A 19,718-nucleotide genomic window follows, 5' to 3' on the forward strand; every position below is an offset into this window, starting at 1 on the left:
TAAGGTAGTGATATTCATGTGCTGCAGGAGAATCTTTCAAAAACAGTAGTGCTTTGAATATCCAAGCTGAGCTGACATGATTTCTAACCAAAGCTAATGCTGGTGAAGGGTGCCGGCACCACCTGATTGCTAGGACTGAGGAAAAATTAATCTCTTCTTAAAATATCATATGCTTTCTTCTGTGCTTGATGTCACCCAGCTACCATGCAGCTTGATGGCATGTTATCATGGTCCAAGGCAAGGACACTTAGACTGGCTAAGAGACATGTACACGGGTGGAAACTAGCTTCAAAGGGTCCTACGGGTTGCATGGAGAAAGCACTGTGTTATGAAGGAGAAAGTTACCATTATGGGCTATTAAGGCAGCCTCTCCACTCCCAAGGGAAAAAAAGGTCAGGCACCTGAAATAGATCATACAATTCCAGGGTTAAAATTTCAGGGACATCTACACAAATGGTCAGGTCTGTGAAGCAGAACAATTACAATGATCTTATGGCTTTTATTTCATGTGCTCCCAAGTCTCCTCTCTTAAGGCTGAATTTCCTGCCACAGACTTCTGTATTCCTTATCGTATTTACATTTTATTACTAAGGGCTTCTAGCAGCAATTTGCATTTGCAGAGAAAGGAAACATTATTATCAAAAATAAAGTGCTCCAAGCTTTTCAGGATTTCTGCGAAATAGGGAAGATGTTGGTATTCTCACGGCTTCTTTAGAAACTTGACAGAAATTCCCAGCCAAGAATGACTGATAAAGGGGAAGTCACAAAGTAGGGCTCCTGCCATTAAGTTGAAAACTTGGACCCACTGAATTGGACAAATTGCTAAATCCACCTTCTGCAAGGTAATTGGTAGGGCTAGGAGAAATTTCTAAAAAAAAGGTTTTTTTTCTTTTTTTTCTACTGGTTCTTGGCCAAGTAGAACATTCAAATCTCATTAATTTATAAATAAATCAATAAATAAAAGGCACTGCTTAGAAAACTGCATTCTGCTTCCTCCGGCTTCATCAACAGGGCACATGATCGTACCAATTGCTGAGATATGGGATTCAGGAGGAGAAGGATGGGGTGGGGGAGATTGTGAATTTAGTTTCAGACATGTTGAGTTGCAGATGCCTGAGGGCCTGCAAGCTGGAAATGGTCGGTGCGAAGGTGAGTCTACTAGAGAGCTGTAGGAAGAGAACTAGAAGACAGCGTTCAACAGGATAAAGGCTGCCCAGTCAGGTAAGATGAGGGCTTGTGATCAAATATGCACTGGCTTCACAGTAACCATGCTCCGCAGATCAAAGAGGTTCTGATCACCCCAACAAGGACTGTTGTGGTAGCAGGGTGGAGACAATCACATGAATGTTGTGGATTACGGAGCGAACAGCAAGCGAAGGAGACAGACAATTTTTCCAAGACACGTAGCTGAGAGTAGAAGTTAGGCCCACATGTAAAGTGGAATCAAGCTTGAAGGATTTTATTTACTCTATTGTTTATTTTTATCTTTATTCTTCTGTGTCTTGTTAGGATTTATTTCATTCATCTACCATTCCTCAAAATGCTTTTTTTCCCTTCCTTTGCATCAGTGTTTTCAACTAAAGAACAGAAGCCAATCTATCCAGAGTGTTTGAAGGGTCTTTCAAAAGCACGCTGCAGGGGTCTCTGTAAAGATGCCTGAAGGATCCTCCCCACTCCAAGCAGCATTTTGTCTGTCTTTGTTTTATCAGAACTTCCTAATGAGATCAAACTCTGCTTAGTCAAGGCTCGCGTCCCCGGGTCTTTATTTGTTCTGTTGTTTATCAGCATTTGCTACACACGCGGCACATTCCCTGCTTTTGAAGGGACAGATTGCTTCCCATTTAGGCCTGCTGCTTGTTCTCGCGTTCAGGTTGCTTGGTTACAGCAACACTTCACTGGATTTTCATTGAAGACAAAATGTGTTTGTAGCTTTCGAGGCCCATCAAGTGGAAATGGTTAGCACCCGTTTCCTAAGACGGCAGTCGACTCATTTATGTCACATCACAGAGAACATGTCTTGTATAATTCTAAACATCAATGTGATCCACACATTAAAAGTATACAAATGTGTGCAAATGTGCCAAGTCTCTGTAAATATTCATAATTAAGGAAAACTCTCACTTCATTCACTCTGTAGTTTTTTCTATACGCTCAATGTGACATTTGGAAAAAACAATGTACAACTCAGAGTGGGTAAACAGTTTTTCTTGTGTTTCTCTTACTTATTCAAAGACAATAGTGAACTAGCTTGTTAGTGCTGCAGTAACAATTTTTCCCATATTTAGTGGCTTAAAACAACACAAATTTATTATCTTACGGTTTCGTAGGTCTGAAGTCTGACATGGGTCTAATAGAAATCAAGATGCTGACAGTGCTGCACTCCTTTCTGAAGACTCCAAGGGAGAAGCTGCTTCCTTGCCTTTCTAGTTACTAGAGGCCACCCATCTTCCTTAGCTTGTCACCCCCTTTTTCCATCTTCAAAGCCAGCAATGTTGCATCTCTCCCAACATTCTTCCATAGCCATATCTCCCACTGACGCTCTTCTTCTGCCTCTCTCTTCCAATTTTTAAGGACCCTTGTGACCACATTGGGTCCATTCAGATGATCCAGGATAACATTCCTAACTTAAGGTCAATTAATTAGCAACCTTAATTCCATCTACAATCTTATTTCCCCTTTGTAACGTAACCTAATGTATTCATAGATTCTGGGGTAAAAGGCATCTTTGGGGGAAAAACATTTTTCCTCCTACCACATCTTGTAAATTAGGAAGCAGATCGCTTTGCATAAAAAGTGTCTGAGGAGTAGAACTCAGAATAATTCTATTTAGACATAAAATTATTTCCTATGGGATCAAGTACATAGCCTTAAAATCAAGGTCATTTTTGAATTTTTAATTTTCAACTTCATTCTCTTATAAAAGGAATTTCTTGGGGCCAGCCCAGTGGTGTAGTAGTTAAGTTCACACACTCCACTTCAGCATCCCGGGCTTTGTCCATTCAGACCTACATACCACTTATCAAGCCATGCTGTGGCAGGCATCCCACATATAAAATAGAGGAAGATGGGCATAGATAGTAGCTCAGGGTCAATCTTCCTCAGCAAAAAGAAGCAGATTGGCAGCAGATGTTAGCTCAGGGCTAATCTTCTTCTTCTTCAAAAAAAGGATTTTTTCTTTCTTTTTTTACCTTCATTCTTTTCTTCCGTCCATCTCCTCTTCCTTCCTTCCATTCTTCCTTTTTTTTTTTTTTTTACATTTTTCTTTCATCTTTCTCTTTTCTTTCTACCTTTCCTCACTGCTTTGGTTATAAAAGAATAATATCACAAAGACAAATGTCAAAATGGGAAACTATTAGCAAGATATGTTTGAAAGGATTAATAACCTTAATATGCAAAGAGTTCTTACAAGTCAACAAGAAAAAGATGAAATTAAAATATGCAAAGGATATGATTAGCAATTTCACATGAGAAATTTCGACATATATAACTGAAAGAAAGGATAAGCCATACTACTGATACGAGAAATACACATTGTTACCCATTAATTACTTTATTTCATGTATAGAAGTGATAACATCAAAAGATAACAAAGTATCCCATTGGAAAATGTAGGGGCAAAGTAAACTCTCATATACTGTTCATGGGAATGTAAACTCACTGCAATGGACTGAATGTTTGTGTCTCTCCAAAATTCATATGTTGAAATCCTAACTCCCAAAGTGATGGTATTAGGAGGTGGAGCCTTTGGAAGATAATTAGGTCATAAGAGTGGAACCCTCATGAATGGGATTAGTACCCTTATAAAAAGGACCCCAGAGAGCTCTCTCTTTCCACCATATGAAGATATAATGAGAAAATAGCCATCTGCAACTTGGAAGTGGGGCTTCAGCAAAAACCCAACAGGCTGGCACCTGATCTCAGACATCCATCTTCCAGAACCATGAGGAATAAATTTCTGTTTATAAGCTCCCAGTCAATGGTATTCTGTTATAGCAGCCTGAATGGACCAAGACACTCAGGTTGCTTAATGTGAGGCATTGGCCTTCACATTTTTTACTCCAGGAATGGTGACCCCTTTAGTTGCTCATTGCATGACATTCACCATAGTGCTGCAAACACAGTAGCTGATTTGACAATTACTATAAAAAGTGTCTTGGTTTTGTATGCATCTTAAAAAAGTAATTCCACTTCTAGAAAAGTATTCTTAAAAAAATTTAGATATGTGCCAATATTTGCCTATAAAAAGGTTTTTCTTCAAGTGTTATTTATAAACAAATGGAGAATAATTTGCAATAATAATTCTACAGTTCAACGATATGGTTTTGGGTAAACAGTAGGTTCATTAAAATTATGTTATGGAAAATATATAATGACATGAAAAAAATGTTCATGATTTGTGGGAAAGTGACACACAGAAAGCTATAAGACTGCATCTCTGGTTGTTGACATTTTCCATTTTAAAAGACCTAAAGGATAAACAACAAAAATCTAATTCATCTCTGGATTTTAGGATGGGAGGTGGTTTGTATTTTCTTCTTTTTTTTTTTTTATTGAGTTAATGATGGGTTACAATCTTGTGTGATTTCAGTTGTACATTATTGTCTGTCAGTCGTGTTGTAGGTGCACCACTTCACCCTTTGTGCCCACCCCCCACCCCACTTTCCCCTGGTAGCCACTAATCTGTTCTCTTTGTCCACATTTTTAAATTCTTCATATGAGTGGAGTCATACAGAGATTATCCTTCTCTAACTGGCTTATTTCACTTAACATAATTCCCTCAAGGTTCATCCATGTTGTTGCAAATGGGATGATTTTGTTCTGTTTTGCAGCTGAGTAGTATTCCATTGTATATATGTACCACAACTTCTTTATCCAATCATCTGTTGATGGGCACTTAGGTTGCTTCCATGTCTTGGCTATTGTAAATAATGCTGCAATGAACATTGGGGTGCATAGGACTTTTGGAATTGCTGACTTCAAGCTCTTTGGATAGATACCCAGTAGTGGAATGGCTGGATCGTATGGGAGTTCTATTTTTAATTTTTTGAGGAATCTCCATACTGTTTTCCATAGTGGCTGCACCAGTTTGCATTCCCACCAACAGTGTATGAGGGTTCCATTCTCTCCACAACCTCTCCAACATTTGTTACTATTAGATTTAGATATTTTTGTCATTCTAATGGGTGTGAGGTGATATCTTAGTGTAGTTTTGATTTGCATTTCCCTGATGATCAGCGATGATGAGCATCTTTTCATGTGCCTATTGGCCATCCGTATATCTTCTTTGGAGAAATGTCTGTTCATTTCTCCAGCCCATTTTTTGATCGGGTTGTTTGATTTTTTGTTGTTGAGTTGTGAGAGTTCTTTATATATTATGGATATTAAGCCTTTGTCAGATATATGACTTGCAAATATTTTTCCCAGTTAGTGGGTTGTTTTTTTGTTTCAATCTTGTTTTCATTTGCCTTGAAGAAGCTCTTTAGTCTGATGAAGTCCCATTTGTTTATTCTTTCTATTGTTTCCCTTCTCTGAGAAGACATGGTGTCCGAAAAGGTTCTTTTAATACTGATGTCAAAGAGTGTACTGCTACGTTTTCTTCTAGAAGCCTTATGGTTTCAGGTCTCACCTTTAGGTCTTTGATCCATTTTGAGTTTATTTTGGTGAATGGTGAGAAAGAATGGTCAATTTTCATTCTTTTACATGTGGCTGTCCAGTTTTCCCAGCACCATTTGTTGAAGAGACTTTCTTTTCTCCATTGTATGCCCTCAGCTCCTTTGTCAAAGATTAGCTGTCCACAGATGTGTGGTTTTATTTCTGGGCTTTCAATTCTGTTCCATTGATCTGTGCACCTGTTTTTGTACCAGTACCATGCTGTTTTGATTACTGTAGCTTTGTAGTAAGTTTTGAAGTCAGGGATTGTTATGCCTCCTGTTTTGTTCTTTTTTCTCAGGATTGCTTTAGCAATTCGGGGTCTTTTGTTGCCCCACACAAATTTTAGGATTCTTTGTTCTAATTCTGTAAAGAATGTCATTGGGATTCTCATTGGGATAGCATTGAATCTGTAGATTGCTTTAGGTAGAACGGACATTTTAACTATGTTTATTCTTCCAATCCATGTACATGGAATGTCTTTCCATCTCCTTATGTCGCCATCCAATTCTCTCAGAAAGGCCTTGTAATTTTTGTTATATAGGTCTTTCACTTCCTTAGTTAAATTTACCCTGAGGTATTTTATTCTTTTTGTTGCGATTGTGAATGGTATTGTGTTCTTGAGTTCTTTTTCTGTCAGTTCGTTATTAGAATATAGAAATGCTACTGATTTATGCAAATTGATTTTATACCCTGCAACTTTGCTGTAGTTGTTGATTACTTCTAACAGTTTTCCAATGGATTCTTTGGGGTTTTCTATATATAAGATCATGCCATCTGCAAACAGCGAGAGTTTCACTTCTTCCCTCCCTATTTGGATTCCTTTTATTCCTTTTTCTTGCCTGATTGCTCTGGCCAGGACCTCCAGTACTATGGTAAATAAGAGTGGTGATAGAGGGGCTGGCCCCGTGGCCAAGTGGTTAAGTTCGCGAGCTCCGCTGCAGGCGGCCCAGTGTTTTGTTAGTTCGAATCCTGGGCGCGGACATGGCACTGCTCATCAGACCACGCTGAGGCAGCGTCCCACATGCCACAACTAGAAGAACCCACAACGAAGAATACACAACTATGTACCGGGGGGCTTTGGGGAGAAAAAGGAAAAAATAAAATCTTAAAAAAAAAAAAAAAAAGAGTGGTGATAGAGGGCATCCTTGTCTCATTCCTGTTTTCAGGGGTATGGCACTCAGTTTTTGCCCATTGAGTATGATGTTGGCTGTGGGTTTGTCATATATGGCCTTTATTATGTCGAGGTAGTTCCCTTCTATGCCCATTTTGTTCAGAGGTTTTATCATAAATGGCTGTTGGATCTTGTGAAATGCTTTCTCTGCATCTATTGAGATGATCATGTGGTTTTTATTCCTCAGTTTGTTGATGTGGTGTATCACGTTGATTGATTTGCGGATGTTGAACCATCCCTGTGTCCCTGGTATGAATCCCACTTGATCATGATGTATGATCCTTTTGATGAATTGCCGAATTCTGGTGGCCAAAATTTTGTTTAGAACTTTTGCATCTATGTTCATCAGTGATATTGGCCTCTAGTTCTCTTTTTTCGTGGTGTCCTTGTCAGGCTTTGGTATCAGCGTGATGTTGGCCTCATAGAATGTGTTAGGAAGTGTTCCATACTCCCTAATTTTTTGGAATAGCTTGAAAAGGATAGGTATTAAGTCCTCTCTGAAAGTTTGGTAGAATTCCCCAGGGAAGCCATCTGGTCCTGGGGTTTTATTCTTTGGGATGTTTTTGATTGCTGTTTCAATCTCTTTCCTTGTGATTGGTCTGTTCAAATTGTCTGCTTCTTCTTGAGTGAACTTTGGGAGATCGTAGGAGTGCAAGAATCTATCCATTTCCTCTAGGTTATCCATTCTGTTAGCATAGAGTTTTTCGTAGTATTCTCTTATAATCCATTGTATTTCTGCAGAGTCTGTTGTTATTTCTCCTCTTTCATTTCTGATTTTGTTTATTTGAGCTTTCTCTCTTTTTTTCTTTGTAAGTCTGGCTAGAGGTTTGTCAATTTTATTTATCTTCTCAAAGAACCAGCTCTTTGTTTCATTGATCCTTTCTACCGCCTTTTTCGTTTCAATAGTATTTATTTCTGCTCTGATTTTTATTATTTCTCTCCTTCTGCTGACTTTGGGCTTTATTTGTTCTTCTTTCTCTAGTTCAGTTAGGTGTAGTTTAAGATTGCCTATTTGGGATTTTTCTTGTTTGTTAAGATGTGCCTGTATTGCGATGAATTTTCCTCTTAATACATCTTTTGCTGTATCCCATATGAGTTGGTATGGCATGTTATCATTTTCATTAGTTTCCAGGTATTTTTTGATTTCTTCTTTAATTTCTTCAATGATCCATTGCTTGTTCAATAGTGTGTTGTCTAGTCTCCACATCTTTGTGCCTTTCTCAGCTTTTTTCTTGTAACTAATTTCTAGCCTTATAGCAGTATGATCAGAGAAGATGCTTGTTATTATTTCAATTTTTTTAAATTTGTAGAGGCTTGCCTTGTTTCCCAACATATGGTCTATCCTTGAGAATGTTCCATGTGCACTTGAGAAGAATGTGTATTCTGCTTTTTTAGGATGAAGTGATCTATATATGTCTGTTAAGTCCAATTGTTTTAGTTTTTCATTTAGCTCCACTATTTCTTTGTTGATTTTCTCTCTGAATGATCTGTCCATTGATGTGAGTGGGGTGTTGAGGTCCCCTACTATTATTGTGTTGTTTTTAACATCTTCCTTTAGGTCTGTTAATAGTTGCTTTATGAACCTTGGTGCTCCTATGTTGGGTGCATAGATATTTATAAGCGTTATTTCTTCTTGATGAAGTGTCCCTTTGATCATTATATATTGTCCCTGTGTGTCTCTCTTTACCTGTCTTATTTTGAAATCCACTTTGTCTGATATAAGAATTGCAACACCTGCTTTTTTTTTCTTGCTATTAGCTTGAAGTATTGTCCTCCACGCCTTCACTCTGAGCCTGTGTTTGTCCTTGGGGCTGAGGTGTGTTTCCTGGAGGCAACAAATTGTTGGATCTTGTACTTTAATCCATTTTGCCACTCTGTGTCTTTTTATTGGAGAGTTCAATCCGTTTACATTAAGAGTGATTATTGATGCATGTGGACTTAAAGCTGTCAATCTGTTGCTCATTATCTGGCTTTCCTGCTTTTCTCTTCCTGTGTGTTTTATCCTACCCATTTGATACTGCAATTTCTTACACTGCGTTTCTTAGATTTTTGCTTATTTATGTTTTGTGTCTCTGTTCTGTTGTTAAGTTTAGTTGCTACCCTGAAGTTTGTACTTAGAATCTTGTGTATAATATAGTCTATTCTCTGGTGGTCTCTTACTTACTTGGCCTAGACTAATTTAGTCCCTTTGCTCTTCCCCTCCTAAATTATTATTTTCACTTCTTGTTCCAACTTGTGTTATGAGTTTGTAGTTACAGTGATAAGATCGTCTTTGCTTTGGTAGTTTCCTTACCTTTATCCTAATGCTATAGTTGAATATTTGCTATCCTATTCTGGTTCTATTTATCTGTCTCCCTACTCTGTGGTTTGTGACCCCTTTCTCCCTTTTTTCTTTTTTCAGGTATGAAAGCCTTCTTGAGGATTTCTTGTAGTGGAGGACTTTTGGTTACAAATTCCCTTAACTTTTGTTTGTCTGGAAAAGATTTAATTTCTCCCTCATATCTGAAGGATATTCTTGCTGGATAGAGTATTCTTGGTTGAAGATTTTTATCTTTTAAAGCTTTGAATATGTCACTCCATTCTCTCCTAGCTTGTAAGGTCTCTGCAGAGAAATCCGCTGAAAGTCTGATAGGAGCTCCTTTGTAGGTTATTCTCTTTTGTCTTGCAGCCCTGAGTATCCTTTCTTTGTCATTCATTTTTGCCATTTGTACTACTATATGCCTTGCAGTAGGTCTTTTTACATTGACAAATCTAGGAGATCTGAAAGCTTCCTCTATACACATTTCTCCCTCAACCCCTAGATTTGGGAAGTTCTCTTCTATAATTTCATTAAGCACACTTTCTGCTCCATTTTCCTTTTCCACATTCTTGGGAATTCCTATGATCCTTAAATTCTTTCTCCTCATTGAATCTGCTATCTCTCTAATACTTTCCTCATTCCTTTTAATCCTTAGTTCTCTTTCTTCCTTTGTCTGGAGCCATTCAGCCTGTCTATCTTCGATTATGCTAATTTGCTCTTCTATGGAGTCTACCCGGGCATTCAGGGAATCCATAGTCTGTTTTATCTGGTCCACTGTGTTTTTCATCTCTAGTAATTGTTTGATTCTTCTTTATAATTTCAATCTCTTTTGTGAAGTAACTCCAGAACTCGGCTTCTTTCTCTATCTTTCTCTCTAGCTCATTGAGTTTTTTGCTTATAGCTGCTCTGAACTCATTTTCATTTAGTTTATCTAATTCCAAGTCCTCAGGACTCTATTCTGTGTTTTTATTGTTTTCCTTCTGGTTTGGGGCTTTTATAAATTGCTGGATGGTAGAGGAGTGGTTTTTTCGCATGGTAGTAGAATTCGGTTGCAGTTAAAGCCTGTTGCCACTAGATGGGGGTCGAGTGCCGCACGTTCTGAGCTCTCCTCCTTCGGGCAAGATGGCGGCGCCCAGTGCACTATGCTGGGGCATGGCAGGTGTGGTTTCTCTCGCGCACTGATCTGGATTCGATCATTTCTGTTTTCTGGTCTCCCGGGGCCCTGGGTTTACGGGGTCCCCACGCACGGAAGCTTTCCCCCGTCAGCGGGTTCCACTGTACCGGTGGCGGGAGTCCTAGACGATCCCCTGGTCATGTGGCCCCTCCCCCGCTCCTTCCTGGACCCACGTGGTGATCCTGGTTTCTAGGGGATGGAGCGATGTTCTCTCCTACCCCATTCCAGCTCCTCCGAGGCAGGCAGCAGGGGCTCCGTCCTCTGTCTTTTGATACTGTAGGTCTCTGAGTCCTGGCATTAGGTTCATTAGCTGAAATTCAAGGGTTTTTTTCAGTCCTTTGTTGTACTTTGGAGGGGAGAGAGTCCCGGGTCAGCTCACCCTGCCATTTTGCTCCGCCTCTCCCCTGTATTTTCTTCTTTTTGATTATCTGGTTTTTACTACAAATCTGTACTACTTTTGTAGTAAGAAGTTATATTTTTTTTTTAAAAAAAAAAAAAGATGGTCACAATAGCTGAAATACTCCCTTTTAAAATTGTAATAAGAAATAAACATGGATATTTTAAAATTTTGGTTCTTGGTATAGACAGCTCTCTGAATATTCATTTACAATGCTATTCATTCTATTTGGAATTGGCTTATTACCATGTTTGCACATGACAGAACTGAAGCTAGAAAGGTTAAGCAATGTGCACAAAGTCACAGAGTTAGGTGGTTGGAACAGGAATAGAAACTATTTCTTGTGATGACAAACCCAGTGGTCTTCTCCTACATGTGGAGGCTTTTGACTCTTTTTTGAGCTCTTCACTACTCGCTGGTTACATGTTTCAGATATTCACCACCCCTGTCACCATTACTGCCTTCCAGCTTCATCTTCTGATCATTGGCTTGACATGGAAAAAGGAAAGAAAACCTTAACAGATCATGGAACCCTATGCTTCATTATTGTTCTTGGAAAACTGATGACTGGGAAGCAGGTAAGAAAAGGAAGGAAAGAAGACATATGAATATGCCGTATGGCTGGAGGCGCACTAGCTTTTCAGAAGCTCTAGCACTATTATGGCAAATAGATAATATATAGTTTTTTAGCAGATAAAAGTCTAGCTTCAGGCAATTGTCCATATTTTTAGGATTTCTATGAGAAGCAGCATTGCACAGTGGAAACACTTTGAGGCCAGAAATGCTCAAGTGTGTGACTTTAGGCAATTTACTGAGCTTTCTTCAGCCTCTGTTCACTACCATTCCTATAAAAGCTAATTATGGACATATGCCATAGGGTTATTGTTGTAAGGCCAGTCTCTATGTTCGGACTGAATTAATGCTTCTTCAATATAGGATCTATCATGGTAATCTCCCACTCAAGAACTCACTCTGGGCCCCAGCTACTTATTACACAATGATGAGTATCAACACTTCTCGGTCAGGGATTCACAAACTGGATATACGCATCCTATTTATTTCACAAATTCTCCCATCTGAACTGCCCTTCTTCCTCTATGTCACTTACACAACACTTGGCGTCACTTCTCTGCTCCTGCCTATTCTTTAAAGATCACTGCAAGCGTCACATTCTTCATGAAACTTACCCCAAACACTCTGGTCCTGAAACATATTTGCCTCTGAATTCTTGGGTACTATGACCATACCAATGCTATACTTGATTATTTGCTAATATTGTCTTCCAACTGTCCTGCAAAATACTTGTCTCTCAAGCATATTATAGAATTATATTGTAAATGTAGCAGTGATCAAATCCTTGGGCTTTGATCATAGGCATATAATAAATTATTTGTTGACTGATGGACAGAAAGATAATGAATGAGGGTGGATGAAAGAAACTTATAAAATCAGTGAGAAGAGAAGATGAAGAAAAGGTAATGTGAATACTGATGTGGATCAAGGTTGCCCCAGGGAGAGAAGTCCAAGTCATCTTGGCCTACATGACGATCTATATGACCCGATTCATATCTAAAGTTATACGACCATGCAATAACCAGACCCCACCTGCACTGATACCATTTAATGACTTTTTCCATCATCTTTTCTTTGTCTGGTAAAAATAAGTCACGTACCCATGCCTTATAAATTTAGCCCTAACCCTTAATACATTGCAGCTCTTCACTGCCCATGGGTCCTGTCCCCATGCTATTCTCTGAACAAAAGAGCACTACTGCCCGACCTTGAGAGTCCAAGAAATCTTTCTTTTGACTCCTCGGCTTGCCAGGCCCACATCAAATACTTTCTCTTGTTAGCTCTTAAAGAATAGATCCAGGTAAAAGTTTTAAAACTATCATGCCCATTTATCAGAAGGTATAATTAAAAGATTTTTTTGGAGAAATATTCTTTCCTTACTATGGAAGATGAAAACCATATGAAAAGAAGTGCTATACACTCATCTAGCTATGTTAACAATACTTATGGTTTTCAGAAAAAATTGACTTTTTACGTGAGACTTTGGTTAAATAGTGTTTTAACTTAAGCTCATGGTAATTTTTTATTTACTGTAATAAACACCTACTATATATTTAGAAATTTTCCAGATTATGGAAGTGCAAGGAAATATTAAAATGGTCTCTGTTCTACACAAACTTACCTTTTTATTGGTGAGACAAGACAAAGAGATCGAAAAAGAAATCATAATATAAAAATAAGCTATTCTATTAGATTTTTTCAAATAGTTTTTGAGTTCTACCCAGAAACAGGAATGGAATTTTCTGTCTAAAGCAAATCTTCATTTTAGAGACAAGTGGTGGATTTGGGATGAGCACGTCTGCATCCTGGAATCATTTTCCTATCTTATCAGCTTTCTTAGGTAGTTACCATGCAAAATACATATGTTAATTATATCTAACTATTAATAAGTTGACACAAGTATTGTGTGTAAGTTACATAAATTTCCTAGCTGGAAAAAAATGGACAAATTTCATTGCTTTCAGAGTTAATAATAAAGAGAATATGGATAAATTTTTTAGTCATAGGTGTCTTTATTGTGAAGGAATCAGTTGAGCTTGGATACTGGTAGGGAGTTGAAGATTTCTATAATCAAAAAATATTTGTGAGCTCACAACGTAATCTTATCAACCAATGCTCACTAAAGCAGCAGTCAATGATAAAAATGAAAACTCTTAGCCAAAGGAGCTATAAGCTTTGCTTGAGGTATGCAGAGAGAATAATTGGTGAATTTGTTCCTCCTTGATCTGTATATTAGCCTTCATCTCCACACTTATGCATTATGTGTATAAAATCTGCATAATAGTTAATCATATTTTCTGAGACTAACACACTAGAGTTATGGGCAGCAATACATGAATGATACCGGGAGTGGGTTAGAGCCAAGCAGTTGGGCTGTGGATAACATGGTTTACAGAGGTCAACACATAGAAATCTGTGGGTACAGAGTAAAGGGAGAGAGGGCAAACCCAGAAGTCTAGACGAGAATGGGGTCATGAATCCAGAAAGCCAGAGGCTGGGCTGAGGGCACAGTTTTCAAGTTCAGCAAGTAAGTAAGTTTGGGTAAGACATCAGCAGGCAGAACCCTATGAAATAAATGCAACTCAAGGGCAAAGTCTGCCTTAGTGGGCTCAATGATAAGCGAGGGATGGTTACAGTAGACCAGAGCTGCTTAATCTCTGCACTGTCGACATCCGTGGCTGGATAATTCTTTGTTGTGGGAAGCTCTCCTGTGCTTTGCACGATGTTTAGCAGCATGCCCGGCCTCCACCTGCTAGATGCCTGTAGCCACTCCCCTTCCCCAGTTGTGAAAAACAAAAATATCTCAAAATGACCCCTGAAGGGCAAAATCACCCCTCGCTGAGAACCACCGCAGTAAACAAATGTAGGCGTTCCCTAAAGTGAGGGAGAGAGGGGGTTTGACCATGACGTCTCTCAAGTTTCCAATATCAGGATTCTTTGATATTGTTCCAAAACTGTAAATCTGACATTGTTATTGTGAGGAAAATTAATATCCCTTAATTTTCTATTAGGACTTAGACTCATAAAAAATTGACTTCCTTATTCCAAATCAATGAAGGCTACATACAATAAATCCTACACACTAAAAAATACAAACTTTTCATGTAAGGAACAAAAAGATTTCTGAGTTGAATCATACAAATATTATTTGCTAGAGGCCATGTAGTGGTGCACTATAACTATAAATTGTTTGCAACGAAAGTGGATGGTAATTCCATAAAGCTGACATGCTAGGCTTACAAATAATACATCTGGAAGGAAAAAGTTAAATGTTCTTCACCCACAGCAAGATACAAAACTTTTGGGAAAAAAATCATTGCTGGTTTCTTTCCTCTCATGTTCCTACTGCATTTCCATGACAGGCCCTGTTAACGGCCGAGTTGTGTCCCTAAAATACATATGTTGAAGTCCTTAGTATGTGACTGTATTTGGAGACAGGGTCTTTGAGTAAGTGATTAAGTTAAAATGAGGTTATTAGGGTGGCCCCTAATCCAACACTACTGGTGTCCTTATAAGAAGAGGAGATTAGGACACAGACACACAGAGGGAAGACCACGTGATGACACAGGGAGAAGGCAGCCATCTACAAGCCAAGGAGAGAGACCTCAGGAGAACCCAACCCTGTTGGCACCTAGATCCTGGACTTCTAGCCTCCAGGATTGTGAGAAAAGAAATTTCAGCTCTCTGAGCCACCCAATCTGTGGTACTTTGTTATGGCAGCCCCAGCAAATGAGTACAGCATGTTTCCACCTTCCCTTCTGGTCACGCTGTGAGGCCTTTTGGCTTCCTGGTGACCACTTTCCTGCTCATCTGCAGGTAGCAGCACCACACTGCCTGAATGATTTGGATGGAATTTGATTTTGAGATCCATGATAAAGTACCAATTTGACTCATGTCAGAAAAGATTCCATGAGGAGATTCACAGGTATTAGAAGAAAGAGAAGCGTGGCAGCTTTCAAAAATGATGGGCAGCAGATGAAATTAGGAATGAGATTTTCTCAATGCTCTAAATGCATCCCGGAAGTTGAACCTGTCCTTCTCTGAAGACGCTCTGAGGAAACTAACCGATTATCACTTGTGCAATGACAGATGCCATTCTCTATTTTAAAATATAGCTCTGTGGCTTCCTGGTTGTATGCTTCGTTTTTCTCAAATATGTATCATTTTCCATATCTAAAAGGTACAGTTATTACAGTGTCACTTTCTTAGAGTTATCACGAAGATAAACTGATTTAGCCCTTGTACCTGGTGGATGGAAAGCAATCCATATAAGTTAGCAATTATTCCTGTCATTAATATTAGGCAGTAGTTATGCATGGGTTATATCTTTAATATGAGCTTTTATAGTCTAACTTGTATTGTTTTCTCATACATTTTGTCTCAGATTCCTGATTATGAAATTTAAAAACACAGGATTAAAGTACACAGAGATTTGGTTTAACAGAAAAATGACTTTTTTCCCTAGACTATTATCATTATTGCTTTGGGAAGGGTTAATAGGATTAGTTGGAGATACACTGAATAAGTCAGTCTACAGTGACTATATGGCAAGTCAGAAAAATTATATTCCAATCAAAGATGGAATGGTTATGAGTTAACCATAAATTCAAATTATGGACAGACGATATATATCATCTATATTAGCAGTCACATACTCCACCAGAGGTCATCTTTATTTCATATTGCATGTTTAGAATTTACAAATGGCTGATGCCTCTGCATTGCAGAAACACTAAACAACTTTGGAGAATTTTGACATTTAGTTTAAAAATGTACTTACTGTTATAAATAGGCACTGGAAATAATTTCATGAACATGCCCTGATTCAAAGCTTTTATGTGAAACTAAAGATGATTTTATTATTAGTTTACTTGCTCAAGCACTAAGATGCATGTTGGACTTATTTAGATTAGCAATTTTTCAAACAAGAATTTATTTGTATAGTTATTAATACTTTCTAGACCACTAAAACTGTCTCATTTTTATAAACTTGTAGTATGATTTTTGGCTTTCATCATTGGAAATACCTGCTGATGGACAGATTTGTTTTAATATCAATGGATCATACCTATGAAATTATTTTTTATCATGTTAGAGTGAAAACAAGTTTTAATTTTAGAAGACATGAAAAGAAATATGTCATCATTTCTAAACATCTCAAAAAGTCCAAAATTTATAAAATATGCTGTGACATTGACAAGAAATGAGAATATTTGCATCACACACCATGGTAAGTCACATTTTTACATGAATGAACACTTTCTTTTAAGAATACTTAAAAATGCAGAAATGCAGGCACAATCAGCTCACTGTGGTTATATAGGAAATAAAGAGAAAGGATGAAACAAGAAGATTGAAACACGAAAAAAAAAGCCATCAGATTATGGGCAGAAGAATTTATTCAGTTCAACCCATATTAAGAACTACTTATTAAATAGTTATTATGTGCTTTTACACTCTGTGAAACACTGAGTTACTTAAAAAATGAAGAACAGTGAAAAATGGAGGGGGAGAAGGATGAGAAGGAAGAAAAGGAGAAAAGGAGGAAAAAAAGACCACAATCACAATCCTCTTCTTCATCACATGAGAGTCTTTCCAAATTTATAGTACCTTCCAGTTAGGGAAATATGTACAGTCCCAAATGAAAGCACACTTAGCAGATTCACCTTTCGATTATAAAATTAGAAAGAAGAACTTCAAATTACCCAGAAGAATTTAGTCCTTTTTGGACATGAGCCCAGAGTTGAACATCTGTAGCAGTTTTCCGTAGCTGCTCTTGACAGCTACCCACGTCCTACTCTGACCTGCGGGCAGGGCCTCCTCTTCATTGTGTGGCTCTGATAGATCGTGTAAGAGGGTGCATGTGTACCAGCACCCTCCATGCACTCCTTCTTACCTGCCAGAGTCACCAGTTACCTGAAAATCCACTTCAAATGGATGTGAAAACCTCAAAAGAAAACTCTCTGAAAGGCAGACACCAACAATGCTCACAGTAGCTTTCCTGGAAGCCATTTTTACCACGGCTGAGGAAAGTGCTCTGGGCATTGTGACTTTAATGGCACCATAAAAATAACAAGGTATTAAACAAGCCTCAGCCTTCATAGGCTGGAAGAGGGACAGAGGAGGGAAATATTCAAATCAACCAAATCCAACTAATGGCACATTAGTTGTAAATCCACACTCATGTAAATCCATTACCCAAGGTTCTTTAATAACCCTGAGGTTTCTTCTACATGCTCAGAAGTGTGAAATAAGATGAATGACTACCCTTCTTGGATTGCCCTAGAAAGTGCTGCTATCTTCATTGCAATTTGGGCTGAGAAAATTGGAGGGAAGAGGAACGGAATGCTGGAAAAGTTTGAATTCTAGCTGCAAATATAAATGGGCTCCTCACAATTTCCAACGAGGCTGTTTAACATGGTGGATGTAGGCACAGCCCTGGACAATTTACAACAGTGGGGAAGAAATCACAGATTATGCAATTTAGGGCCAGAGGAAGAGTCTTTAGAAATCATTTGGTCCAACTCCTCACTTTTGATGTGAGGAACTGAGACTCAAGAGATGAATTGACTTTCCCAAGACAACACGATCACCTTGTGGGACAGAGAGGTCTAGGGCCTAGATTTCCTATCACCTCTGTGACCTCTTCAAACCTATGATACAAGTTGCCAGGGGTGACTGCGTATAGAGTTAACATTTGCAACAGTCTTTAAGATGTGAAATGAAACAGCAGTACCATAAGCGATAACTCCACTTCTTCATTCCTCCATTCTAAAAGGAAACAAATCGCTTTACTCACCTACAGGGAAAAATTCGCTCATTTTCTTTTTGTAGATTTTGAAGTCAACTTCCAAGAAGACACAGAAGATGATCCGATTCACCTGGAGGCAAACAATAAACACTCAAAGTGAAAGGAAATATGGTGACTGCCTCCCCAGAACATGGGCTTGGAACAAAAAACAAACGGAAAATCCTCCTACAGGTTTTTGGTGGTATACTGCTAACTACGTGAAGTTCAAGTTGTGTGTATGTGTGTGTGTGTGTGTACCCTTTATGTAAATAAACCCATGGGCTCTTTGGTAGAAAGATGTTATATAAATCAAATAAGAAATAATAAATGACAACAAGCCACTTTGTAGCAAGCTATAAATAAGATCTGAGATTCTGACAGGATACCTAGACTTTATGTCCTATAAAACAGCCACATCAGAAGAGAGGTGTACAGCAGAATGACAATAAAGTATGTCAGTAAACAAAGAGCTCTATGTCCTACTCTTGTTAGACAAATATATTATCAAACCTGTTAATATTTGAACATGGCCTAAAAAGCTTTTTGCAGTTTAATTTGCATGAAGACACTTGCTTTTAGCTTAACATACTCAGAAATGCAACAGAAATAAAATATAATGAGTTGATAGTGACATGAGGTCAATATAACTTTAACCTGGTTGATATTATTGAATAAGGAAATGCCACCTTAAAAGGAAATGTATGTGCAGTCCCTTTTTTTTCTGTTTCAGGAGGGCATCTGCATGTGAGGAGTTTCTTTGAGACATTCAAAGAGCAATATGGTAAACAGAGAAGAGAGACGGAGTACATATAATAGCTCATGCATATCTGATATCATATCAGTGACTCAATTTTGTGTCTTGAAAATAAACACCCCTTTAGTTCCTTTATTTTAACAACATACAAAAAGTTACAAATTACTCAATCTATCAAACTGCAACTGGTAATTGAATAGAACAAGGGAGGCATTTCTCATGGCAATAGGGAATGGAAGTAAGGTGTGCATGTGGCAGGACACAAAAGAACCCAAGTGGATGTCATTCACCTAGCCCTTCAGCTCTCCCAGCCTGTGGGGTACAGATTCACGCTATCCAAGTCCAAAGATCCCAGTAGGAGAGGAGATCTACTGGGGTGGGAGGAGGGAGAGAAGGGTAGGACACAAAGAATCACCAGGGGTCCCTGATGGAAACTCAGGGATGTGGCTTCCCGATCCCTGCATGAGTCTAGACTCCCATCTAGATAGAATGCCTCCTTAGCAGTCTCTGGACTTCTATAGTATCATCACCAAAGACCATGCAGCCCCAGTAACTGTCCTCATAGGATGGATTTTAAAAGAAAGCACCTGACCTTCAGAAATGGAAGGACTGGGTTGCAAATAACCACACTGTCTTTTCCCTGTTTTCACTTGAGTTTCTGGTGTCCAGTCTTGCCTGCATATCATTAACATTTTCTACAAATGCAAAAACTGTCATCATCAACTCACTCTCCAGGTGAACTATAAATTTAGTGGAATAAATGATGAACTGTCTGTGCAATACTGAATGCTCGTCTCCACGCTCCTTATGGCATATTTATGCCCTGTGGCTAAAGATAAAAACCATAATTTCGAGCATAGAAACTAGTTATAAAAGGACATATACTCTATGATACCATTTATACGAAT

At 38.5% G+C, this 19,718-nt stretch overlaps 1 protein-coding gene and 1 long non-coding RNA gene across 9 annotated transcripts in view; one reads left to right on the plus strand and one right to left on the minus strand.

Moving 5' to 3' along the window:
• The window catches only part of LOC111769888 (uncharacterized), a 39,773-nt gene extending 21,589 nt beyond the window's left edge, over nt 1–18,184 (plus strand). Inside the window, exons 2-3 of the long non-coding RNA XR_002802719.2 lie at nt 11,162–11,271; nt 18,101–18,184. This is a non-coding gene — a long non-coding RNA (uncharacterized lncRNA). The remainder of the gene's footprint in view (nt 1–11,161; nt 11,272–18,100) is intronic.
• Nucleotides 1–19,718, minus strand: part of MACROD2 (mono-ADP ribosylhydrolase 2) — a 1,873,143-nt gene that overhangs the window by 169,389 nt on the left and 1,684,036 nt on the right. For all 8 annotated transcript variants that reach the window (XM_070247518.1, XM_023625930.2, XM_070247520.1 and 5 more), the window contains exon 9: nt 18,066–18,147. In XM_070247518.1, the coding sequence (XP_070103619.1) occupies nt 18,066–18,147 (82 nt within the window). The remainder of the gene's footprint in view (nt 1–18,065; nt 18,148–19,718) is intronic.

Source organism: Equus caballus, chromosome 22 (assembly GCF_041296265.1).
Source record: "Equus caballus isolate H_3958 breed thoroughbred chromosome 22, TB-T2T, whole genome shotgun sequence".
In the NCBI taxonomy this organism is placed as follows: domain Eukaryota; kingdom Metazoa; phylum Chordata; class Mammalia; order Perissodactyla; family Equidae; genus Equus; species Equus caballus.